The sequence below is a fragment of the Schistosoma mansoni genome, chromosome 6, assembly GCF_000237925.1.
Source record: "Schistosoma mansoni strain Puerto Rico chromosome 6, complete genome".
Classification (NCBI taxonomy): domain Eukaryota; kingdom Metazoa; phylum Platyhelminthes; class Trematoda; order Strigeidida; family Schistosomatidae; genus Schistosoma; species Schistosoma mansoni.
Genome location: NC_031500.1, coordinates 2,608,097 through 2,618,667, shown reverse-complemented (window position 1 = coordinate 2,618,667; position 10,571 = coordinate 2,608,097). Strand labels below are relative to the sequence as shown.

Here is a 10,571-nt window from a genome sequence, read left to right as displayed (position 1 = left end):
AGTGGCTTACATTAAGTTATGAAAGGTCAGAAATACGATTTCCCGACTCATTTGGATACAACAAAAACATACTTATATTTATAGCTATATAGCATAGGTATCATGCTAGGGATTATCTATTTTAACATTGCTAAGAGTTATAGACTTGATGTTTAGTACATATTTTGGCGGCCTGTTTAAACATTTGGGCTACCTGTTCCTGTCTTCTAGATATTTCAACAAGTTATCTAATTTTGTTTGTTTTAATACATCATTATGCCTATTAATCGCACAACCTACTCAGATGCGTTTATGAAAAGTGTAAGACCTTTCGCTGTAAAGGTTACAGAAGGCTTAATCAGAGATATTGTGGTTGCTGGCAATATGCAGCGAGAAGAATGTACATTATCCAGATGTCGATTGACTGGGCTGCTAACTTCTAACTGGCGATCACTCAATATTTATCGTCAGGAAGGATGAAGAAGTAAGAAACGGAAACTTGCTGAAGTACTTTATGCTGAGAATTCTACATCGTACCAAAAATATAACATTGAATAAAGCTAATAATAATAATAGTACTTCTGAAAAGGTTATTGGTGCATAGAGTGAACAAGTGGGTGTTAGTTAAATTACTCGAGTGTTTCGTATTATTACCACGATAAACTTTCTACCGCCTGACTTTTAATCCACTACATTTTACCAATACATTGGATTTTGTTACCCATTACTCTTTATGATCACTGAGTTAATTTTAGCCATAAGCAATTACGAAGTTTCTATTTATAGATATTTAGTAGTTTAATCTGTTACCAAACCTCACTGACTTTTCTTTCTCCTTTAACTTTCCCTATGGAGTCCTTTATAAGTATCTATCTGAAGCCTACAATTATTATATAAGGAGAATTCGCCGTTGAAGCCAATATATTTTCATTTAAGTGAACCGTCTGGGTACTCTGCAATAGTTCCAGTAAGTTACTTTTATACCTACATATGGAAGCCCCATGCCCGTTTTAGAGATATTGTAAAGATCCAGATAAAATTTTCTGAAGCCTGATAAGAAAGTCTTTTTGACTAAAACAGGGTTCGCCCTGTAATGATACTTCGGTAACCTGAACCGCTTGGATTGTAACAACTACGAGAAAAGGAAACAGGATGGATGGGAACTAAGTGAATAGTCGTTTCTAGACAATTCATACTGGATTAGTGACATTCATTTCGTTCTCAAGCAAATATTGCTTTACAACAGTGCTATGAAATCTCTAGTGAATAATTGCTTTTGGTTAGGTTATTTGAAATCAGAGCTTTGTGAACCTTTAGCAAAATGTTGTGGGTTGGTTTTCAAAGGTGGGATTCCTTGGACCTTCCCACAGTTTAGAAGGTAACGCTACTGCCAATTCTAAATATTCATGAGAAATACGACCATACGTTGGTATGGACAGCAGTACTTTTATCTACGACCTGAAAATTTATTGCCCCGGGTAATACTACTCTGTATTTAAATTATTTGACATAAAACCTCGTGAGACAAGAATTTCAGTCAATAATGTTTGACAACAGGCAGGCCAAACCACTAGTTGTCTATCCTGCACACTACACAGAATAAGAACTTGATATTTGATCCACTGAGATATTTTTAAAATCTAGTACTTGTCCCTACTTAGCGTATAAGAATCAGATTTAAGTAAAGCGATCTAATAGAATTATCTAAGCTGGATAGAAATTAAGAAATGAAACTAGTGTCTGAATAGTCAATAAACGATTTACTACATTGCTAATTTAACAAGCATATTTGAGAAAATATGAGGCTACAATGGAAAAGGTGATGGCTTAAATGAGTACAACAACATCGGTTACAAAATACTTATTAAAAAATCTCAGAAAGTAAGCTTTGCCTATGATAAAGCAATTTAGTTACCTGGACTAGGACACGTCGACAAAGACCAGATTTTACAAGGGATTTAGCCACCCAACGTGCCGCATAAGCTGCAGATCGATCAACTTTGGAATAATCTTTCCCAGAAAACGCTCCGCCCCCATGTGCACCCCAGCCTCCGTATGTGTCTACAATGATTTTTCTGCCTGAGAAAAAATTAATCTTTTCAAAAATAACCTACCAGTTAAACCAGCATCACTTTGAGGACCACCAATTACAAATCTTCCAGCTGGATTTAAATGATATTTAGTTTTCTCATCTAAGAGATTTGCAGGGATCACTTCTTTAATAACATATTCCAATAAATCAGCTCGAACTTTCTCCAAAGTTACATGTTCATCATGCTGTGTAGAAATGACCACTGTGTGTACTCGTAAAGGTCGACAAGCTCCATGATCATTTAAATACTCTACCGTCACCTATAATAAACGAAAGAATCAACTGTCAGATTACAATAATAATAATAACTGTCTAAAATACTACTATCTTGATTATACATTTAATTGTTTTCTCGTTCAACAAATAGTTGATGGGACTGAATTAAAGGTGAATAACCACTGATCGGGTTGCCTGAGAATTATGCTTGTTTGATATGGTCTGTAATCTTCTCTGCTTTAAGTCAGAAATATTTGTTTGATTTATTTGTATACAAGACTGAGCGGTCACTTATTTATGCAAATGGTGTTTTCAGTTTATTTGTTGAGGATCATGACTGAGATTATCCCCAACGTTTTTAAGTTTCCTACGTGTGTCGTACACAGGACTTTTGGTATAAAAAAGGTAATGGCGGTGTGCATCTGTTGCCTGGAGAAAGACTACTCGACCTTGAGTATGCGTATGATATTGTCTTACTGTGCGATAATGCCCAAGCCATGCAATTCGGACTTAATCAGTTGGCAATTAGTGCCCGCGAGTACGGTATGTGCTTTGCACCTTCAAAGTGCAAAGTACTCTGACAAGACTGGCAGGATTCTATTCCTGTACTCACCTTGGTTGGTGAGCAGATTGAAGTAGTTGAGAAGTTCGTGTATCTAGGTAGCTACATAAGTGCTGGTGGTGGCGTGAGTGATGAGATCGATGCACGTATAGTGAAAGCCAGAGCGGCTTATGCCAATCTGGGCCATCTTTGACGCCTTCGCGATGTTAGTCTGGCTGTAAAAGGTCGGATCTACAACGCGTCGGTGAGAGTAGTTTTGCTCTATGCCTGTGAAACCTGGCCTCTCCCAGTTGAGGATGTTAGACGTCTCTCTGTGTTCGATCATCGTTGTCTCCGAAGGATTGCTGATATCCAGTGGCAACACCATGTTAGTAATGAAGAGGTTCGGCATCGTGTGTTCGGGCGCAGAGACGATAATTCAATTGGTGTCACCATCTTGAAACACCGACTTCGGTGGCTTGGACATTTTCTACGAATGTCGTCCCAGAGAATTCCATGTTGTGCATTATTGGCCGACGCTGGGACTGGTTGGGAAAAGCGGAGAGATGGTCAGTGTATGACATAGTGTCGTGGTATGAAAGAAAGCTGCAAAGGACTGGCTTCTGTTGACCCTTCACGACTCCCTGGCTGGGGTCCGAGAGATGGTACTACACAGTGGCTAGAGACGTTATCAGATATGGCTCAGAATAGAAGCCAATGGCGATCCTGCTATAACCTTCTTTTACTTTCTGCATAAAGTGTTTATAACCTCCTTAACTGAGAGTTCTTCTGGTTGTACATTTCAGTTTCCCTCACCATTACTTTCTTTTTATGCGCATCTTATCCCTTTCTCTTCCCATTTTCATTGTTTTCTGTGGCGTATATACATCTGGTGCCCCCTTGCACCAATATTTACGTGTTTAAATAAAATAAACCCAGAACTTTAGTTAGTTTTCCGTTCAGACAGAGGATAAATACTGCATATTATAGTGGAAATTTCAATCAATATTTCGTTTTGAAGCCCGAATCGGTATTGTATGTGTTTTTCATCCAGCAATTCGAGCTGTGCTACATGTCTATACAAGATGAAGTTGTGAATAATCTCTTCGCAAAAGGTCTAGCCAAGAAAATTGGTTATAGTAGGTAAATTTTTTTTTGCAAAACTTTCCATCATGAGACATTACTTATTAAAATTCAGTAGCTGATTTCATGATTGAACCATTTTTATGACTTGCATGCCGTAGAGCATAATATTTTTCTATAAAGGGAAAGCACAAGTCTTATTTATCCTTACTTGTATTTCCATACGTATTAATTTGCTTTCCTAGATCTAGTGACATTTCTCCAACTCTTCATTGTTTACTCTATAAGTCTGTCGTGACACAGAATCGAACTGTGGACACATTATGATTCAAGGTTTGGGTATCTTTTTTTGTTTACACTATTTGCTATAATAGTGTTGAGTCTTTAGATAACAAAAACCGTTACTCGTTCCTGAACTTGGAGAGTAACTGAGTGATCAGATTCAAGATACTACCACTAGTTTAGGATATTTCAATCATTTTTGCGGAATAAGCAGGAACATTGAGACCATTTTGGATAGTTCACCTTGAAATTTGAGTGATGGATAATTAGAGCAACTCTTGACAAATGTAAGTAACATTATGGAACGTGATTTACACCTTCGAAATGCAAAGTACTCTACAAGACTGGCATGAGCTCATTAACTGCACTCACGCCTTTGGTGCCATCGTGACTTTAGTTTAGCTGTAAAAGACTGTGCTCACAACGGGTTAACGAGTACTATTTCGCTCTATGTTTGTGAAAATTGGCCTTCCCGAATTGAGGACGTTCGGGAACATTTTGTTGACTATCGTCGTCTCCGGATGACTCCTGACATTTAGTTGGAACACCATGTTAGTAATGCTGAGGTTTGGAAGTTGTGACCGTTACTCAATTAGCGTCAACATCAAGAAACACCGGTTTGTGGTTTGGACATGTGTTACGAATGCCATCGCAGAGGTTTTAACATCATCAGTTGTTTGCCGACGTTGTGACGAAATGGAAAAACAGAGGGGTGGTCAGATTACAACATGAGGGAAAGTCGTACACGACTGGTATATCGGTTTGTCATGACCACATCGATTGGAGTACTAGGAATGGTGCAACTCGATGGCTTGAGACGTTATCGAATACGGTGCAAAATAGGAGCCAATGCAGATCATCTTTTAGATTTTCCATACAGTTCACGAAAGTAAGAGGAAATATTTTAACTGAAATAGTTCCTCCTAGATGTATTTTTATGACTGAAGTGTCCTTACAACCACAAACTGTTTTTTTGAATTACCTTATTCATTTATTTATTTCGATTACACCCCACTCTTCCTTTCCATATTTCTCTAAAATCCCATTTCCATATTCATGTGGTGCACATTTATTTCGGCACCCATTTGTATCAGTATTTGTGTTGTAAATAAACTAAATGAAAAAAATTGTAGCGAGTGAATGAAACTAGACAACAAGTTCGTATATCTCTGAGACCGAGTGGGTGCTAATTAGTGGTATTATATGTGAGTCCAGTCGATGTATAATGAAAGTTAGAGCAGTTTATGCTAATTTTTAGCCATTCATAGCACTATGCTAATGTTAATCTGGCTGTAAAACACGAGTATACGATGCATCATTGAGATCGGTTTTATGCTCTACTTGTAAAACCTAGTCGATTCTAGGTTGAGAATGTTTAGTGACTCTGTGTTAGATCATCACTAGTCTCCAGAAAATTGCTCACATTTAGTGGTAACGTTGTGTCAATAATACTGAGATCTGTGAACGTCTGTTAAAGTTATGGTAATCTGATTAGTAACAGAGAGTCTGAACACTTACTCCAGTGACTTTTGTTGGTACAGAAATATTTGTCATGAAGTGACAAAAACAAAATGTAAAAACGCAACTGTCATATTTTTTGCTAGGTTTAAACTACTAATATTATCACATTATCACGTAAACAGACAAGATACTAATTATTTGAAAAATACGACACACATATGCTACTAAAAATACTTGAAAGTACAGCTTAGAAATCAGGTGTTTCATGAAATAACTAAACATCCTCTGTGTAAGAGATCTATAACAGTCAGATATCAACGTAGAGCCCAACACAGAAGGGAGTTGGCCCAAGTTGCTATACCAGATTAGCACGGTAAGATGAAATTAACATGATGTACGGCACAAGAGATGTCATGTACTGTAATGTAGTAGATATGACAGAAATACTTAAGGTTGATAAGGATTGAAGGGTCACAAAAGAAAGATATACATAAAGGGATCCTGGAAGATAAGAGAGGAATATATATATATATATATATATATAAAGACTGAACTTTGATTTTGTAAAATAACAAAAAAACTTACCTGAGTCTTTGAATCGGGACCTGCCCAAGGCAGGATACCATTACGCCTACATGTGGCTAGACGTTTATTTAAAGCGTGTGATAGGGTGACTGTTAAGGGCATGCATTCTTCAGTTTCGTCAGTTGCATAACCAAACATTAAACCCTATAAAAATAAATGAATAAGTACAATGTATTAAAAATATTCTTATTTTGTGAAGTAATATACCTAACATAACAATTTAATGACTAATAGAAGTATTTACTTTAAACAGGTGTTGAAACTCACAAATGGGCTAGTATCTCATTTAACAGAAGTTATTCGATAGGGAAACATAACAAAACGATGATAAAATCCTAATTTAAATATGATCAGAATGTCCGCTAACTACTAATAAATTTTACACTTTGGGCAGCTAGCATATAACATCCTTAAGGCTATAATCCTACAAAAAAAGAATATCTAAAACAATAGACTTAAATGTGCACTGAAAACAGTTTGTATATTACAATTTGAACCTAACACTGTACAACAGTTGCAAATTTTGTTTCCCATTATGAGTGGACAAAGATCACAATTGTAAGGGCAAGTTTCTCTAAACCGTGCATGGTTATGTCTTTGATTTCAGGAATATCTTTCACCTGAAGTCACTGTTTGTATCACACATTCCTTTACGTTTCGAAATTATTAGGTGGTAAACACTATGTCAGTTAACACAAGGTTGTTAGATCGTTGACATTCCAAATAGTGAAATTGAAGATAACGACTGCCTACTTCAATAAGACTGAATGGGATAAAATCGACAGTAAGGATCATATTACATCAAGATCATATTTTCTATGTGGTAACGAAAAATAGCAACAGTAAGATATTAATACCCTAGAATTTTTAGCAGTTTGAAAATGCTAGTTATTCTGAAATGTTGCATTTTATTACTACGAAATATGTTTCAACAGTAATAGATAGATTCATTGTGTGGAATTCGCATTATCAGAGAATTAACTAACATTAAATTAGTAAGGTTATGATGCAAATTATAAACTTTAATCCTGTTAACTGTAATATCTTGCATCCGATGTGAATAATAAGCAGAAATACACCATATCTGGGAGCTTCGTGACAGAATTTCACTTTTGCAGTTCACATCACGAACCAACCTTACCTAAATAACCAGTGAAAACGAGGAAGCACCACATGATTTTCATTATGATATAGGACTCCTCAGTTGTTCGCAATCAAAACAGGTCAGGGGATTGAACCCATGGACTTCCGTTTAACGACTGCTGCTTACATTTGAGACCACTGGTTAGGGATCAAGTGATATGTGTCTCTTATTGGTTCAGGATGAAGAAACACCTTCCAACGCTTCGAGAGAAGACTTGTCATACACGAGTTTCCCAAGTTAGTCACTGGTGAGATGACCATTGGTAAAGGGAGTGGAAATCCTTAAATCGTCAGTTTATATCATTAATTGTTTTTAGCCAAACAACTATCGACAATTAGGAAGCACTAATTCATTTTTTAAAATTACTGATATTTTAGGCCATTATTTTGCCTCAGTCGACGGTTTTATTTGATTGTATAAAGCCATTATCTGAAGATCATCTACTTGGTTCCGTGGGTTAATTTTGGATTTTGTGAATGAAAGCTTTACGTCTAATGGGTACTCACCGTTAAAAGAGTAATCTCTTCGGACTTATTTACACTGACACTTGAGTGATGTGGAAGATAACGACTTGGTTTATACTGTATCTTAACTCAGTACATTTATTAATTATAGTTATCGACAACTAATCAGATACCTTTAGGTGTTAGAGTGTGATAGTATCTTAAAACTGACAATGTTAAATTGATGCGGAGGTAACTCGGGTAAAGAGAAGATTAATGTAAACTTCATACAACCAAGTAACTGGGTGAAGCCCATTTCTTCGAAAGTCAATGAATGGAAATTTGTGAACGACCTTTGAGTGACGCTACATTGACGACAATGCCCACTTACCTACGGGGTAATAAATTAGCGGGAGGAATCAGGATTACGATTTATAGCTGGACGTTAGACTTAGGAGCTAGATTTAGGATTTTTAACATAAACTGATATCAGCTATAACGCCAAAATGATAGCTTGTCAAATGAGTGGATGAATTTGGCCCCAAAATGTAAGACTTTCTATCTTAAGTCTGATTGATTCGTTCATAAATTATAGTCTCATCGAAATTTTAGGTACAGCTAGATCAGTGATAATAAAGTGCAGAATGAAACATTCGAAATTAAGACAAAACAAAAAACGCGATCGAAAGACCGCACTACTGAGTTGCATCTGTTTTTAGTACATCTAGTGGGTATTGGGTAATATCTGAAGCACACACAGAGGAACGAACACGATGACTAACATGGTATTTGGAGCCTACTATACGTAACTGATGTTATTATAAACAATGATGGATTTGTCTTAACGTCAAAATACTGGGAATATAAGCAAAGTCAACAATACTGATCAATTAGGAAAGACCTGACTGATGAACTAGTATTAACAATAAACGTCCAGACAAACCGCATAAGCCTCCCCGTACACTGTCAGAAGAGGAAGTCTGAACTGTACTTTAGCTAAATGGTTTACAAGCTGAAGTAGGGCGTAAGGAAACGTCAAAACAAATCTACAGAATATTATATATATAAACATTTCATCAAACATGAAAAAATTACTTGATCTCCAGCACCGATATCCTCAATTTTTCTTCCCTCATGTACACCTTTTGCGATATCTGAACTTTGTTGCTCAATTACTGTTAAGACGTTGCAACTCTTATAATCTAAACCCTTGTGAGTATCATCGTAACCTATGTGTTTCACAACATTGCGGACAGTTTTTTGTATATCAACTACAGCGTTCGATGAGATTTCACCTCCAACAAGAATAAGTCCACTTTTTACGAAAGATTCTAAGCTATTAATAAACACTTTTAAGAGACATACCACACGCTACTTTGGCTTCGGGATCTTGGCGCAGAAATTCATCAAGTATGGCATCACTTATCTGATCACAAACTTTGTCTAACGAATAAATATATGACATTAGGTGAGCACATACCTGGATGTCCTTCACCAACAGACTCAGAAGTGAACAAAAATGTGTCCGATCCGGCATCCCCACCATTTGTGAAAACAGGCATCCTGGGGTAGTTTAAGCACACGGCCAGGAATTTAAAAATGTGCAGGTCGAACAGAAGCAGGACCACTCATGTCAGCATAATTAAACAATCATGGAAATAAATAATTGCTCACGTTTTTGTGTTTAACTAGTCAGAGATGTACTAACTACTAAATTTAGTTGACAGTAATCTGCGAACTCTTACGCGCGGTTTCAAAAAGGCCAGTGATTTCGTACTTGTTGCGATTATCGTTGCTTTTGTATATTTGTTGCATCAAAAAGCATTCTTGGTCTACTTTAAATTGAATTATTCCGGTTGAGGTTTGAAATTTTGTTGAAAACGTTGACTCGTGGTGCCTTCTTTTGCATAGACTCTAACACTTGTGTTACTACTGTGATCATATTGTGTTTTTAACCCTAATCTGATTACAATGGTTGACAGTGCTTACAAATGCGGACAGCCGAACTGTTTATTCCCTGTAGATGAGGGGATGCAGTGTGATGAATGTAAAAAAAAGGTTCCACAAGATGTGTACCCGTTTTAGCCCAGCTGCATACAAAAGGTGCTCTAAGTCTAACTCGCTCTGCCTTTGTATGTTCTGCTGTACTAATGAGACGATATTAATTCAGGAGGCTATGAGCCTATTAGCTCTAGCCTGTAAAAAGAACGACATGAGTAATCATGCATCTTCAGTAGAAATTGAGGACCCGGATAAAACCGTCACCGTCCCAAATAGTCCCGATACGGCTGTCCTGAATGATGAAAAATGGACCGCAGTAAGGAGGAAAAGAAAAGACAAAAAAGCTAAAGATAGAATACACTTGATTGACAAGTCATTGGGGAACTCGCATTCTGAGTCACTAAATGCACTCTCGCACTCGGATAGTACGGCAGAACATCACCCTAGCGTGACTGAAGGGAACTTAATCTCATCAAGTATTATTGTGAGTAAACTGCCAGGGTCAAACGATCGAGATCCTAAAGTTAGACACACCCATGACTTGGAGAGGCTCGGAGAACATATCTGTATCATATTACCAGATAACACGAAAGGTGTTCAGGTCAAAAATTGGTTAAAATGGGTAAAAGGGCCGATGACAGTGTTCTACCCCGATAAATAAACAAGTCAAGAAACTTCTTAGGCATAGGAAAAAGCACTGGAATATGTTCATCTCTACTGGCTTAGAACAGTACAGATCCAGTT

The 10,571-nt window shown here is 37.0% G+C and overlaps 1 protein-coding gene across 1 annotated transcript; it reads right to left on the bottom strand.

The window, feature by feature from the left end:
- Positions 1 to 1,843: 1,843 nt before the first annotated feature.
- Smp_002080 (putative s-adenosylmethionine synthetase) lies at positions 1,844 to 9,545 on the bottom strand (the record flags this gene model as incomplete). Its single annotated transcript, XM_018797946.1, has 6 exons — positions 9,307 to 9,545; positions 9,192 to 9,269; positions 8,922 to 9,157; positions 6,240 to 6,383; positions 2,094 to 2,331; positions 1,844 to 2,058 (listed from the first exon to the last, which is right to left on the bottom strand). Exons 1-6 carry the CDS (start codon positions 9,386 to 9,388, stop codon positions 1,844 to 1,846), a joined length of 993 nt encoding a protein of 330 aa, XP_018652936.1. The 5' UTR covers positions 9,389 to 9,545.
- Between the last annotated feature and the right edge of the window lie 1,026 nt (positions 9,546 to 10,571).